This window comes from Fukomys damarensis, unplaced genomic scaffold (genome assembly GCF_012274545.1).
Source record: "Fukomys damarensis isolate Sample0158 unplaced genomic scaffold, DMR_v1.0_HiC HiC_scaffold_5, whole genome shotgun sequence".
NCBI classification, from domain to species: domain Eukaryota; kingdom Metazoa; phylum Chordata; class Mammalia; order Rodentia; family Bathyergidae; genus Fukomys; species Fukomys damarensis.
The window spans coordinates 65,031,928-65,048,400 of NW_022900917.1; the positions used below are offsets into that span (position 1 = coordinate 65,031,928).

Below are 16,473 nucleotides of genomic sequence, written 5' to 3' on the forward strand. Positions count from 1 at the left end.
CCAGCTACATATGTCTGACTTCCACCATTCTTTGGCAAACGTGCTGTTCAGAGCTGAATCAGCCCTCTTGGAATTGTACCTGCAGCTGAATATAACACACCAGACATTGCACTCTGACAATTCAGCCTCTCCTGATGGCTCGGGATCTGAATATGTCCTCAGATACCTTAGCTGTCACTCGTAGTCACTATCTGCCTCAGCCCATCAGAAGTGGGTATTGTGAAACACTGTAGGCAGCTCTGCTTCCATGGGGAGCATCTGGCCAGCCTGATAAGTAGAGACCACAAGAGCTGCCCTCAAAGAGCTCACCTGGGGCTTCAGAGTGGATAAGCAACACTGAGGGTTTATCAAAATGTGAACAATTCAGTGTTGAAACTCAAACCACCTCAAAGACAAAAGGTTGATAAACCAGCAGCAATGGAGCTGCTGCACAAACACCACATCTTTCCCTCCCAAGGAGATGACAGGAAAATACCAGACCCTCTTACTTCCACAACCACCCAAGCTGCCTCCCAGCTCCCCAGGCAGAGGCCGGGTGAGGCACCCATCCTGGCTCCTCTGAGCTGCTCTGCTGCCCTCTGGCGATAGACTTCTGCACCACTTCAAGGTAGAAAGGAACCTTTTGGAAGTCCTAGGAAAATAGTGGGAGCTACCCTGGGAGCAGGAGGGGGGAAAAAGAGGACAGTTTTGGTTGCATGGTAAGTAGCATGAGTCTTCCAAGAAGCTACAAAAAGGAAAGGAGAAAACTGGGCAAATACAGGGTTCCAGTTTGTAACAGAATAAGGTAGAGTGAGATGTGGCTGCTTCCACCAGTAGCTCCACTATGCAAACCTGCACTCAGCAGAGCATTTATCACTGCCATTCTTCTTCTCCACTAAGTAAAGTCTCATTTTCTGTCCTTCAGTGGAACAAAATAACACGAGAAAGATCCAGCCAATGCCACGCATACATTAGGTCTCCGATAAATATCTGCTCCCAAAATGATTAGAGGATGCCTATCTGCATACCTGGGTCACCCTGGTGTCCTCACCCCAAATGACACTGAGCCTCACTATGTAGTTCAGGCTGGCCTCGAACTTGAGTGGATCCTCCTGCCTCAGCCTCCCCAAGTGTTGTACAGACTTGTGCCACAGGCCAACTGAGCATTTCTTTTAGCACCTTAAACTGATCTCAAAAGAAGAGAAAGCACAGCAAGATTCATAGTGTACTTTGCTCCATTCTTTACTTCTCAATATGAGGCAGGGAAAGAGGTCTGCAATAAGTGATCGGGGGAGGGGCCCTTCAAGCATCCCTCTTAATAGAGGGTTTCAAGATCACTAGCTCCCTCAGCTAGCTCTCAAACCCCTGTAGTACTAGAATCATTCTCGGGAAAGCACCAGCCCCAGGTAACTCCAGAATGAGCCATCTGATGGGAAAATGTCTTCTGGGAATGTAAGAAGGGGAATACTATGCTCCAACACCTTCCCTTTACGGCCCTGGGAATAAGACCCAGAAGTGGGCCGGATTTCTCAATTTCTTGCCAGGGAGGGGAAGATTGCATTTCAAAAGGACCTAAAACAATTAGACCTCAGATCACAACTCCATCTAAGCAATAGGGCAGCCATAGAACCCTAGACCAGAGGAGGGAGTGGGGAAGGGACAGGAATCTGGGAAGACTGTGGTCCTCTCATCTGGCTTCTGTAGGTGTCGTGTGCACTCCCTTAAACACGCACACCCGGACACACGCCTTTTAAATGAAAAGGTCAGCACTTGATCTGATTCAGGTTCATGACAGCGGTCATCAATTTGGCCCCAAATTTCTCTTTCTTTCAAGAGTTCAAGCAGAAGAGGCAAAAATGCTACAGACACTCAGGGCTGCAGTTGTGGGTTTTTTCCCTAAGATTAGAAAGAGCACAATAGACTTTGCACTGAGCAATGAAGTGGGCAGGGGTAGGTGGGTCTCCCAATCCACTCTAACTTGATGCAGATGTTCCGCCCCCTCCTAGGGTGAGTCACAATCTGCCTGTCCCAGAGTGCAGTTGGATAGCAGAGCCACAGGGACTTGAAATGGTCTGGTTATTAATACTTTATCAGGAATGCTTCTTCTTTGAGTACCACCCTCTCCCTTCTTGAACACTGCTTCCAAGACTAGACAGAACCCAGTGAGGCTCACATTTGAGCTTTCAGCGTGCCACTCCCAGGGGCCTTAAGTGCACTCAAGCAAGATAAGCACAGATCCTGTGGCCAAGCCACCTTTCAGTGTCACTTACCTATCTGCATGACTCTGCCGAAGACAGACGTATTGTTCACTGTGCTGCAGTTCCACCGCCTCTGCCGGAATTGGTGCTGGCACTCCCTGATGCCCGTCTTGGCCCCCTCTGCAATGTAGACCATGTGCTCTTGGTACAGTTGGCACAGCTTTCTTTGGCCAGGGGAGAGCCCCGGTAGCTGACTACACACAGGCTGAGCACCAATGATAAACATCTCGGGTCTCTGCACTGGGTTCATAGCTAATGACCTGTGACAGCAACACAGAAAGGGGGAAAAGGTCAAGGAGTGAGTACGCACCTGTGTGCAGTGTTAGGTCATTCATTCAGCTACTTACTCAACACTTTCTGTGTAGAGGGCCCTGCACCAAGAACCTGGAAGGAGAAGTTAGGTACGAAGTGTGTACCTTGAAAGGACACACAGAGGGAAACCAAGGCACAAACAGAAATGATGCATGAGATGTCAAGAGTCTGGATCCACTGTGATCAGCCAGGAAAAAGATCTTTAGAAGGAGACAGCCAGATTGTGAACTGGTCTTAAAGACTGAGAGGTAGGCAAGGAGACAGAGCGGGTGGGGCAACTGGTCATTTGAGTCAGAGGGCAAAAAGAGCCAAATGTCTACATGCCTTGTTCAAGGAGCAGGCTGACTAACTCAGTTAAGCCCAAGTGCAGTGTCCATGACGCAAAGCAGCAGTCAATTCCCTTAAGCGGAGCTCCCCTTATGCCTTTAAAATGAACCCTATTTACACACAGCACAACACATTCTGAATGTTTTCACTTCCCATTTCCCCCTGAACGTCCCCTAAACCACTGCTGATCAGCAGTTCCAGATACCTTTCTTGTGTTCACCATCAATCAGATACAATCAAGTGTTAAGTTAGATGAAAAAGCTATGGATTTGCCATCTTCATAAAAAAGCAAGCAGGGCAAAACCATGCAAAATAGGTGGTGATTATCTGCCATTTTCAGGTTGGTCTGGCAATGCCAGTAGCCTTAAGAACACAGAAAGAGCTGTGCAGAGTGGCACATACCTGTAATCCTAGCTACTTGGGAGGCTGAAGCCAGAGGATCTCAAATTTGAGGCTAGCCCACGTAACTTAGTGAGATCCTGTCTCAAATAACAAAGTAAAGAAGGCCAGGGACTTAGCTCAGTGGCAGAATGCCCTGGGTTTCGTCCTCACTGCCACAAAACAAAACACACAGAAAGAAAGTCAGGCATGGTCCTGCAAACCCCTCATCTGGTCTTTAGGCTGTTATAGGAATTTCTCTGTCAGGAAAAGGAAGGAAGGAAGGAAGGGAGAGAGGAGAAGTGGAAGAGGAGGAGGGTAGGGAGAAGGAAGGGAGAAAGATGAATAATTTTTTCTAAGATACAGTCTTGCTATGTGGCCCAGGCTGGCCTTGGAACTCCTGGGCTGAAATAATGCTTCTGCCTCAGTGTCCTGAGGCCTAGCTTTACAGGGTTATTTTTCTTCTTCAGTGCAAGAGATCAAACCCAGGGCCTCATATATGCTGTCAGCATTCTTACTAACCTAGTAATGATAAAAGCCTACTTTTAAAAGTCAGAGAGGGGCCGGGGATTTAGCCCAGTGGTTCTGCCACCTGCCTCGCAAGTGCAAGGACCGGAGTTCAATCCCCACTACCTTAAAAAAAAAAAAAAAAATGCCAGAGAGATGGGGAAAGATCCAGGAAAAAAGGATTATAGACAAGATCAGAAGAAAAAAAAATGAATGAATAATTTATTCCCAGAGAACCCTTACCTCTTAGAACCTGAGAGAGCAAAAGATTTCTCCTAGCTTTCCTGGATGAGAAAGGCCTTTCCCATTCTTAAAGATTAAGGTAGGGTCACGACCCGTTAACAAAGGAGCCCAGGCGTGGAATCAGGACCGCAGTGCCTCGAACTCACCACCAGGAGTTGGCTTCTGTCAGTAGCTGGGTCCAGCTGGAGAGCAGAGCCACAGTAAACAGCAACAGCAGGCTGGGCATGGTCGGCCTCAGCCCACCCCAGTGCGCTGGGACTGGCAGATTCCAAAGTGGGGCTCCCTAAAGAAAAGAAAAGGGAGAGTCAGTGTGCAAATGCGAGATTTCACAGAAAGGCCAGGAGAGAAGGGAGAGGTGGAAGGAAGCTCAGAGCGTGAGCTGTAGGTTGGACCTAAAGTCAAGTTCTCCCTCTAAAATCTCGGCCCCTTTCCCACCTCCACCTCATTCATTCATTTTTTAGTGATATTGGGAATTGAACCCAGGGCCTTCACATTGAGCTACATCCCTCACCCTTTTATTTTATTTTTTAAATTTTGAAACAGGAAGCCGGGTGTGGTGGTGCACACCTGTAACCCCAGCACTCAGGAGGCTGAGGCAGGAGGATCACTGTGAGTTCAAAACCAGCATGGGCTACATAGTGAGTTCCAGGTCAGTCTCAACTACATAGTGAGATCCTGGCTCAAAAAACAAAAAACAAAAAAGAAAACAAATTTTGAAACAGGGTCTCTAAATTGCTAAGCTACCCTGGTCAGGCTCCAACTTTTGATACTTCTGCCTCAGCCTCCTAGAGTGCTGAATTATAAGTGTGTTCCAGTTCCAACATCTACCTCTTACTGCTTATTTTCTCAACATAAGGCTTTTGGGCCTTTCCCCGCAAAATGTGGGAACCCTACTCCAGACCTAATTCCAAAGGAAATGAGCTAAGAAACCAGAAAAACTAAATGAAAACAAAGAGCTGGGGATTTAGCTCAGTGGCACCATGCCTTCCTCACAAGCATAAAGTCCTGAGTTCAATCCCTGGAGGTGGGGGGGGGCACCACGAACAGAAAGAATGTGCTCAGTGTGGCATTTAGCAAGCTGCTTTGGCGGCCACAGGGCACACTTGCCATTCTACAACATTCAGAGACATGAGGACCATCCTCTCTACTCTTCATTTTTTATCTCTCCCTTTAGCCCAGAGATGTACTGATCTGACCATTATTTGTAGAGTTTAAAACACTGATAAACTGGACTTGCCTTCCCTAAAATAGAAACCTTCCATCTCCCTCTGTACCCTTCTTCTGAACAGGTTTCCCAAATCTCAACCTGGTTTATTCTTAAGGAATAACAGTAGGGATACAAATGAAGACTTCTCACCTTCTCAAGGCAACATCTCCAAAAAAGTAAAAGCCGCACGGTGAATCGCGCACCCTGTATCCCAAAAGCTTTGATGGCCAAGGCCATGCTATCCTCGGTGGCCCCTTCCCTCCTCCGCATTCTGCCTAGAAGGGGCTGCATTGAACACCTCTTCCGAGGATGCATCTTCCAAAATCCATGACCTCTCGCACCACCATTCCTCCCCATACCTCTGCCTTGTGCTTTTTGTAGCTAATGCCTCTGCCTACATCTCAAAGCGCACCTTTCCTGGAGCCCTTGGGAACAGGAAAAATCCATGCTTCTGGATCCTAGGTGAGAGGGTAAAAACACGCCCCCTCCAATTCACCCCCACCTCTGTCCTCCCTTAGCTTCCCTCTGGGGCGGGACCCCACATCTCATGTGAGTCTTTCTCCCAGGACCCCTTAGCACCTCCAACACTACACACACAAATGCTGCCCCCACCTCTTCCTCACCATGCTGGTCCTGTGGCTCTGGGTCTCCAGGTTCTCCGGGAGGGGGCGGCAGGTGCTTTGGGTCAGCAGCCTATGAAATATTTTTGTCCTGGGGCTACCAAGAAAGGAAGGTGGCTCGAGCAGGATCCAGAAGAGGTGGGATGCAACCTTTGCCCCACCCCCTTTAGGTTTTCCTTCTCGTGGTCTCAGCTGGGGCGGGGGGCACCCACAGGCAGGTGTGTGGGGCCTGCAGGGTGCACATCAAAGAAGAACCTTGCTCCTTCTCCTTTGTCATGCAGAGCCTGCTCGGAAACGATCCGCCTCTAGCGGGGCTGACTAACAGCTCCCCACACCCTACTTTCCTGACAGACTTCTCCCGCCTCCTCTAAATGATGCCCCCTCCCCCCTTCCCCTCAGCCCCCCATAAATCCCCACCTCATCCCTCAGGGCAGGAGGTCTGTGAATGCATCTACTGGAACCGACCGGAACCTTCCCCTCCCCCCCATAAATCCCCACCTCATCCCTCAGGGCAGGAGGTCTGTGAATGCATCTACTGGAACCGACCGGAGAGAGAGATGGAGCAGAGATAGGGCTGGCACCAGAAGCTAATGGCTTTATGGAGGGGAGGGGACCAGGTCCAGGGTAGGGAGGACAAGAGAAAAGCTTCAAAGAGTTCCTTGTCCAAACATCCCCAACTCCACCTACCAGTCCTTCACCGGGATTATCTCCTCCTGCTTTTCGACCCTCTTCTTTCCCCCACCCAGCTCCTGGCTCTCCATCCAGCATCTAGCCTCACACATTTCTGCTACCAGATAGCTGTTTCTTCCAACGGGTGACACATCCTATCCTTGAGCTTTCCCTCATACCAGGTCTCTCACCTCTTTCGCCCGCTTCCAGTAGGCTCCGGTAAAACCTTTCTGGCACTGCAAATCCTATATTCAACAGAGGCCACATTAGGGGCCTTCTGTTTCTGAGCCAAGGACCAGGCAGCGCCTGCTAACAGTCCCTGTGGCTTTAATGGCCCCACTGACAGACCAGCTAGGGCCAGACCTCCCAAGAGCTGCAAATCCCACCCATCCTTGCCTTATAAACATACACAGCGACAGGAATCGCTCCAGTCAGCTAGTCCCACCATCCCCTGAGTTTTATCAAACTCTAAGCCTGTTAAAAATTATATTTTAGGAGGGGCTGGGGATTTAGTTCAGTGGTGCCGCCGCCTGCTTCAAAAGCACAAGGTCCTGAGTTCGACCCCTGGTACCAAAAAATATATACATATATATATTTTAGGAAATTACGTGATGGCTTTATGCTCTTCCAAATGTGCGGCACCTGAAGTTGAACACACAAACCCCCAATGCCCTCAGGCCGCTCTCTGTCCTGGTGGCAAGCAGTGAGCTACTCCTAGAGGTCCTCCAAGTAAAGCCAGGCAGCTGTTTGTCCCTCTTACGTTGACATCTCAGAAAGGTAAGTGTGGATGACTAGTGGCAGAAGGGAAACTTCCTGCCTCAGGCCAGAAGCTGTGTGGCAACTGATGACTAGGGCTCAATGAGCAGGACCTGTGGAAAGCCTGGGGTGCAGTTCACTACTGAGATTTGCAGCAGGACACAACCTCTTTAGCACAGGAAGAAAGTTAGTAAATACCCCCAGAGAGGGGGAAGTTGAACTTCTTCTGCTGCCTTTGTCACAACTGGATTTCCTCAGGGCTCACCCTTTCTGAGAAGGCAAGCATCATTCCAAACACCCCAAACTTAGTACTTACTTGAGTATGTGGGACTTAGGGCTTTAGTTTTTGGGAGATGAGAACCCATGTTCCCACGCATGCTCTAACACTGAGCTATACTCCCAGCCCAACTCTCCCTCCTGTAGTAGTGCCTCGGTGGTTGGGGGCGGGTGCAAAATTCTCAATCAGGACTCCTCTCCTGCCTGAATGAGCAGCTCAGACAGCCACTCGGCTCCACTGCCTCATCTGCTCATTTGTTCAGTAAGTTCATTAACCAAATATGCATCGAGTGCTGGCACGTAGCTCCGTGATAGAGCACTTGCCTACTGTGTACAAGGCCCTGGATTCCATCCCAGTACAGAAGGAAAAAAAAAAAAAAGAGGAAGATAGGGCCAGGGATTTAGCTCAGTGGTGCTGCGCCTGCCTTGCAAGCACAAGGTCCTGAGTTCAACCCTTGGTATCACCAAAAAAAAGGGAAGATAAGGTGATCATCTACATGATTTAGGAGCCCTGGAGAAGGGTATTCTCTGAAATCTGCCTACTTTACCCTTCTCCAAATCACTGCGCATGTGGGATGGTACAGTTTATAAACCCCAACCCCTGTAAGTCTTCTCTGTGGCATGTCTGAGGTCCCTAACTGAGACCACTCTGCCCTCATTTTACAGCGGAAACTAAAGGTGTGCACGTTTGAAAACAGGAATTTCAGGCTCTCTGCCTTTTTCTGCGAGCCTTCAGTTCCCAGTTTTCATTCCCTTAAGGGGCCACATCCTTCCAGCCCAGAGTGAGGACAGAGTCAGATGGGAGGGGCAGGGTGGGTTATGTGAGGAAATGTATGACTTAGGAAGAAAGTGGAAAGAAATTTTAGATCAGTCTCAACAATAAAACTGACTAAAGGATCATGTCCTCAGCAAGAGAAGACTACTTTGACAGCATAAAACTGAATTTATATGGAATCATTTGACATGCTGATGTTTCTGTTTTTCTTTCTCTTCAAGGCTCTGGAAATGGTCTTGTTCACCATTTTCTCTCCAGTGTTTAGAAGAGTGCCCATTTTAGTGCATGCTAGGTAAATATTTGTTGACTGGAAAGGAGATAGCCCTCTTTTGGCTCTTAAGGAAAGAGGAAGCAGGCTGTGAAGGCCAGACTCTCATGGAGACAGAAAGTCCTTTTGGCTTTCATAGACCAGCCCATCCACCAGTGAGAAAGCTGCTTCTACTGGTGTGTCCCTTTATTTGGGATCTACTAGTAATAGAGATCTTAAGATTCCAGGTCTCAGCTTTGTCTTTGCTCTTTCCTTAAAGTCAGGAGTAATATGCAGCTTTTAAGAGTAAGGCACTATTCTGCTTGATCAGATAGTGTACAGATGCTTTGGTCGAGCAGGGGAAAACCCACTCTGAGAGGCAGGACACAGGATGTGCCAGAAGAGTTCAAGAAGCAATCACAGTTGGGATGTGGGAAATGAGCAGGGCCTTAAGAATGTGTCGGTTTTACACAAAAAGCAAAGTGCACGAAAGAATTCGTGTGGTGACGTGGTCTGGTTACAGAGAGAAAATTTCAACATATTTAGTAGGAGAGATACTGCTAAAAGGAGGGCTTCCATTCAACAGCAATTACTAGGACAATTCCCATAATGATATGCCTCTAGTTTGTAGGGGCAACACTGTAGGAAAGGCACCAAAGATTTAGAGTCCTTTCCCATGAATCGATGGTTGGAAGAAATCTTCCTAGAGAGCCAAGGAGAGAAGTGAAGATGCTGACTGATCACGCTTTTACCTTACAATCTGGCTTGGTCTCTGTCCTTCTAGTGTTGGAGTCAGCTCTGTAATCTTGGACTCTTCCTTCTCCTTTATCCTCCATATCAAATCAATTCCCAAGGCCTCTTGACTGTCTCCATAGTCCTTTATTTGTTTTTGTGGTGCTGTGGGCAGGACCTAGGGCCTCTTGCATGCTAGGCAAGAGCTCGACCACCAAGACACACCCTAGCCCTCCAAAGAATTCTAAAAATTTATTCCCTACTCTCCATTCCTACTGTCATACTCCAAACTACCACAAGAGCCTGCTAACTGACCTCTTTTCCATCCATCAAATTGTGTCTTATGTCCTAGTCTTATGTACTGAATGACTGAATGGATTCCCCCACATCCAGGCCTCTCATTTTGAAGGTAACAGCAAGCTACCAGATTTCCCAAAGTGTGGCCCATGGGCTTAACAGTATCAGCTTCATTTGGCAACCTGTTTGAAACACACATTCTCAAGCTTTACTCACACCAGCTGAATTGGAAATTCACAGATGGTGCCCAGCAATCTGTTTTTACAAGCTCTTCAGGTGATTCCAATGGCCATGAAAATTTAAGAACTGTTGCCAGAAGCCACTTACAGTAAGAAGTAATACAGTCTTCCAAATAACACACCTGAATTTTAATGGGAAATTTCTACATGTCAATGCCATAAGCCAACGGTTCCTAATATGGGAGCTAATGATCTATGAGAGACACAGAATCATACAACATATGCAAGCAAAGCACTGTCTCTAAAATGAATTAATATGTCCACCTGTTTCTACTCCAACGGTCCCATGTGAGTTCTTGAAATTATCATCTTTTGTTGTTGTTTGCTGGTTTGTTTTGATTTCCAGAGGCCAGGTCTCACCATGTAAGTTTAGGGCGATCTTGAACTTGCTATGTAGTCCAGGCTGGCCTTGAACTCATGGCAATCCTCCTGCCTCAGCTTCCCGAACACTGAGTATAGGCATCCACCACCATTCCCAGCTGTTTTATGTTTGTTTGTTTTTGAGATGGTCTGTCTATGTAGTTCAGACTGGTCTTGAACCCACAATGTAGTCCAGGCTGATCCTTGAAATTATCAAACTATCAATTCATTTTATTTGTGTATGTGTGCACGTGTGTTTATCAGTTCATTTTAAAGTATATTTAATAATTATGCTGATAGGTATACAGCTCTGAATATACTAACAACCACTGAACTGTACATATTAAATATATGAACTGTATTATACATGAATTGTAGATCAACAAAGCTGTTACAGTTTAAAATAGTGTTTCTGATGATGAAAGTGTCCCACTGCCTTATATACCAAGAAGTTTGTCAGGAACAGCAGCTTTGGACAGGGGATTTAGCTCAGTGGTGCTGCACCTGCCTGGCAAGTGTAAGGTCCTGAGTTCGATCCCTGGTACCAAAAAAAAGCAGCTCTGAATTAGGGGTTTAGTGGCCCTAGATTTGAATTCTAGTAACATCAAACAAAACAACAAACAGTGGCACCATTAGCCAACTAAATATAAGCCCAATATACCAATGTCCATCAACTGTACAATGGATAGAGCACTTGATTGTGGTTTACTGCTACAATGAAATATTATGCAGGGATGTAATGAATGAGCTGCAATTATAGGCAAACACATGTCTGAATCTTACCAACATAACGTTAGAAAAAAGTAGGGTGGAAAAGAATACATACACTGCAATGCAATTCATGGCAAAATTCTTGTTTAGAGGTCCATACGAAGGTGGTTAAGCCATAAAAAAAGAGGAAGGAACTGGTGGCCATAAATATCAGGGAGTAGTTTCCTCAGAGGATGAAGGGAGGGAGTCATGATGAGGAAGGCACTTATGGGGGATTATGGGGTGCCGTAACATTCTACCGGGAACCTGAGTAATGGATATTACAAAAATTTTCTACACTGTGCATGTGTTATGCTCTTCGTAATTTTCTGTGTTATGTTACATTACACAACAAAAAACATTTAAAGTGCAAAAAGAGTGTTGGGCGTGGTGGCGCACGCCTGTAATCCCAGCATTCAGGAGGCTGAGGCAGCAGGATCGCTGTGAGTTCAAGACCAGCCTGGGCTACATAGTGAGTTCCAGGTCAGTCTCAACTACATAGTGAGACCCTGTTTCAACCCCCCCAAAAAAAGTTGAAAAAGATATCAATACCTAATAGTTTGAGGGTCTTTATATATTTGTCCTCAGTAGAAAATTCAACTATACTTGTCATGTAGAGATACAAGATCCCAACAATGAATGCAACTGTACTGTATTCCTAAAATGTACCAATAAACTCAATTAAAGCTGAAAAAAAGAAAATTTAACTATAGTCTCATGGGGTGCATAACCTTTTTTTTGCTTACAAAAAGGATCCTGATCCTAATGTGATAATTAATAATGTGAAATAGGAAGTAAAGGGCTAAAGGTGTAGGGCAAATGGGAAGGGTGGGGGAAAGGTGATAAGGGAGAGGAAAAAAATATGAGAAACTGAAAAAATGGAAACAAAGTGTAAATGGGGAGGTGCCACGACCACTCCAGTGGAGTCTGTGTGACAATGCCGGTCACCTGGCAGAAACCAGAGCAGAGGTATCGTCCCCACGGGGTTAAGCCTCCTGGAAGTCCTTGGCACACACCACATGCGAAGTCAGCCGTGAAGAGAATAGCTGGCCTCTCCGCCTGCAGTTTGGGGACATTGGGTTCATTTATAATTCTGTTCTATTTTGTCTTTATTACTATTTGTTCATTATCTGTAGAATTGTATTCTGGGCCCAGGAAAGGTTAGGAACAATTAGATGTTCCTAGAGATGGGGAGGTATTGAGGCACAAGAGGACGGGCGGCCAAAGTGCTGACCCTGAGCCCCGGACTGTGAAGTCCTGAAGGTGATTCTGAAGGTGACATGCTGAAGCCAGTCCTTTGTTTTACAAACTTCCCCTTCTGACTGCGTATAGGTGTGGTCTTACCTTGACTTAATGGTCTTAGCTTTTGTGATGGTATATAGGTGTGGTCTTACCTTGACCTTGTGGCCTTAGTTTTTACAGTACTATTGTCTATCTTTCTCATGCCTGCCTGTGCCTGAAATCACTCTTGTGGTGTGCCCTTGAAACTAGTATATAAACACCTAGAGTTAGAAATAAAATTGCAGCAGCATTGGCAAACTTCACCTCGGTGTTGAGTGCTTTTGTCTGACTGTCATCGCCGAACCTGCTCCCACCTTTCAGAGAACCTGTATCTCCTCGTGAAATCCCGTGTTTGCTGCCCTACGGTCGGTAGCAGGGAGGGGAGAAGGGGGTGAAGGGAGGGCAGGGACAAGGGGAAAAAATGAGAATCAAGACCTATTATGTAAAGGTACAGAATCCCAATGATGAATGTAACCGTATTGTATACCTAGATTGTACCAATAAACTCAATTATAAAAAAAAAAACAAAAAACCAAAAAACAAAAAGGATCCTGAAATCTCTGCTTTAAACAAATGTTGCAGAATTTAGGTGCTGAGACATCCAGGTAGGATGACTAATGGAGAGCAGGTCAGCAGGACCTCAGTGCTAACCACAATAGCATCTGCCAGGCAATGCCAGGTCTGGGTCCACTACACAAGGACAAGCTCCTGGCCCAAGAGCTGACTCAACACTTCTCCCTCCCTGCCCTTCCTTTCCTTCCAGGCTCTGCTCAGTGAATCCTCTTAGCTCCAAGGCCTGGCCTTCTTTTGTATGATCTACTTTCTCCACAGCTAGTGGAGATAAAAATAAGAAATTGAGAGAGAGGGACCATCTGGGTTTTATCAGCTCTACCATATTATTTTGCAGCAGCCCTTTGAGAAATCTCATCTTGTAAATATTGTGCCTTTCCTGTTGTTTCTCTAACGTTAGGGCTGAGGGTAGGGATAGAGGGCAGAGAGGAGTGGTAAGATTTAAATTCTGTCCTTGAAGAACAAGGCTAAACTCAGTGTATTTTTTGGCATTCCCAGTGGGGATGTACAGGATTTAAGTACAAGGCAAGCATGCCCAATCATGGAGCAGGGTAGTGGGAACACAGAGGCCGAACCCCACCCTAAAACCTAGTTCCTAAGCCTTCTTAGAACAGAGATTTCAGGGCCTGTAGCCTCTTGGGCCTCTAGCTCCTCATGTGTCCAGAAGTGTGAAAGTGACATGCTCCTGTATTACACAGCAAGAAAAGCCCACAGAGCAAATCACCGAGAAGTAACAGGTCTCAGCTGATTACTCATTTTACTTGGAAAAGCACATTTTTTTCCCTGGTATCAAGCAAACATCTATTAGAAGTCTTACTCTATATAGAAGATAAGAAAGAATAGTATCCTTTTATTCAATGCTGATAAAATAGTTTTAAAAGGTACTCTAGAGAGCCACAGCGTGGTGGCAAATCCCTGTAATCCCAACTACTCAAGAGGCTGAAGCAAAAGGATCCTAAGTTCAAGCCCAGTTTAGGAATCTTAGCAAAATCCTGCCTCAAAAAATAAATACATAATTAAAATGAATAAATAAATTTAGATTAAAAAGGAAGAGTGCTTGCCTAGCATTTGCAGACCCTGAGCTCAATCTCCAATAAGAGAGGAAAAAAAGATGCTTAAGAAAAGAAGACAGAAATGTCAGCGTGGTTTAGGAAATCATTCTGAGGAATATGGCAATCAAGGCTGTGGGCTTTTTTTTTTCCAGGGTTAGGGATAAAGTACTTGAATGCTCTCATCTTGCAAGTACTGTAATTTTTTTTTTTTTTGGTACTACACAGAAGACATTTATTGGAGCAACAGTCAGCCTCTTTTGCAGATTCTTGCTTTGTGTGTGTGTGCGTGCGTGCGTGCATGTGTGCGTGTGTGTGTGTGGTGCAGGGGATGAACCCAGGGCATGTAGCACGCTAAGCCAGCCCGCTACCACTGAACCCCCCACCCCCACCCCAGCCACCAATTCCCATGTTTAGATAGAGGAAATGGAGTAGGTCAGAGGCTCTGGATCCTCATCAACCGCAGGCTGCAACCTCTCTCTGTGCCATGGGCTAATTAGAATAAAAAGTGCAATTTCATGCTACCAAGTAAACGTGTTCAAGATTTTGCAGACTGTATTTGGGGGGGGGTATTGGGGATTGAACTGGGGTCCTTGAGCTTGCAAGGCAGGCGGCAGAACCACTGAGCTAAATCCCCAGCCCTAGACTGGACTTTTAAAGGACCTAGGTAAGCAGAGAAAATATAAACAAAAATATTATTTTTCTTTCTTTTTATTGAGTTTATTGGTACATTTTAGGTATACAGTACAGTTACATTCATTATTGGGATCTTGTACCTTTACATAACAGGTCTTGGTTCTCATTTTTTCCCCTTGTGAACAAAAATATTAAAAAGCAGATATTGCCACTTGGCAGATCTTTGACTATTGTCATGCTTTAAAATGCTTGGAATATGGTAGGCTTAGTAAGCAGGAGAGCAGGTACAGACCCTCCTATTCCCCAAATCCACACTGCTTTCTGTCACAGTTTTCCAGGATGCTTCACACATGCATTTTGCTTGACAGGTTCTCCAAGGATTTCAGGTTTGCCACTCTGTTCTTTAAAGAAGTTCAGCCGGGCATGGTGGCATATGCCTGTAATTCCAGCACTAGGCAAGCTGAGGTAGGAGAATCACTGTGAATTGGAGGCCAGCCTGGGCTACACAGCAAGTTCAAGGCCAGCATGAACTACATAGTGAGACCCTGTCTCAGAAAAAAAACATCTCAATATGTGTATTATATATATTATTCTTTATAAACCTGGACGTTCACATATGAAGTTTTCTAGAATGCTAATGTCTTTTCTAAATTATAGTATAACTCTTTTTAAAAAATTGGTGTTAGGGATTGAACCCAATCTAAGCAGAGGCTGTATCACTAAGGTATACACCCAGTGTAACAATTCTATAATTCTCCCCAGAAATTAACCTTGGATGAAAGTTCTTTTTAAAACTTATTTTAGCTTTTTTTTTCTGGATACATGGTCTCACTAAGTTGCCCAAGCCAGCCTTGAACTTACTATCTTCCTGCCTTAGCCTCCCTAGTATCTGGGATTTACAGGCATGCACCACCAATTCTGGGCTCTGGTTGAGAAGTTACTGCCTCGCCTTATTCTATGCTGAAACTGCCTATCTTTCTTCAAAAACTAGCAGTTTTCATTGGAATAGTTATTAGATAGTTGGATATTGGATGGTTATTTTTGTAAACAGGTGGGAGATCAATGTTGCAGTGAACGGAACATGGAAAGAAGATAGCACCCTTGGGGGTACTGAGCCCTAAATGTTGACAGCCTCAGCGTCTGTCCTGCAACCTTCATCAGCCAGAAAAACATAGGAAGGAAGGCCAGGCAGTCTACTTGTAGATGGAAAGGACAGCCAGCAAGTGAATTCACCTTGGAACCTGCCACCAACACAGAAATAACAATTGTTTTTTATGTTTTGGGAAAACTGGCAGCTCTGAGAGCATCTGCGTGTCCCTGTAATGCTGGTCCCAACTATTGCCTCTGTGTCTCAAACCAATCCTTAAGACTGCTGTGGAAGATCTCTCAGATGGAAGAAGTGCCAAGCAGCCTTCTGATGAAAACCACAGGCCGAAGGTGTTCAGTTTCCCTCACTTCCAGAACCAGGTGCCTTTCCTGACCAGATGGCAACATTCAATGGCACGTGGTCATCTCTTCTCATGTCCGTCTCAGATGCCAAGTGGCTCACATTTCCGTGGCGAAAACCAGAGCCACTACCAGCAATCTTCAGACCAGGTCCTTATTCTGGGAGTTAAAATACCTCTGTCACTGCCTTATGAAAAAGTACAATCACCCATTTCGGAACTGGGAAGGTTAAACAGGCTTTTGGTTCACCACTAAAGTTCTTTAGTTTCTTTTTGAGTTTTGCGAGGCCTCTCTTCACTAGATTCCCAACCTTATTCCTAGATTTCTCCCCTGGCTGCCTGTATTCTTGGAAAAGGCTGCAATGTCGGTCCAGCCTTGTGTTCTGTGCTGCTCCAACAAAGAGCTCTGCAGAAAATGAAGGACAGCCAGGGGTGTGGGTCAGTGGCAGAGTGCTCTCCCAGCACGGTGAGGCCCCGGCTTTGACTGCAAGCATGTTAAACAAAATAAAACAAAACAGCCGCTGGCAAGCACCTAGCATTCAGCAGCCACTGTTCATCCT

At 45.9% G+C, this 16,473-nt stretch overlaps 1 protein-coding gene across 2 annotated transcripts in view; it reads right to left on the reverse strand.

Moving 5' to 3' along the window:
* The window catches only part of Wnt5b (Wnt family member 5B), a 103,610-nt gene that overhangs the window by 9,677 nt on the left and 77,460 nt on the right, over window positions 1–16,473 (reverse strand). The window contains exons 4-6 of one of the 2 annotated variants that reach the window (XM_033760769.1): window positions 5,835–5,928; window positions 4,151–4,287; window positions 2,250–2,497 (exon numbers count right to left, since the gene is read on the reverse strand). In XM_033760769.1, coding sequence (XP_033616660.1) covers window positions 2,250–2,497; window positions 4,151–4,287; window positions 5,835–5,837 — 388 coding nt within the window. In that variant the 5' untranslated portion in view covers window positions 5,838–5,928. The remainder of the gene's footprint in view (window positions 1–2,249; window positions 2,498–4,150; window positions 4,288–5,834; window positions 5,929–16,473) is intronic. The other variant, XM_033760770.1, reaches the window with a different exon arrangement.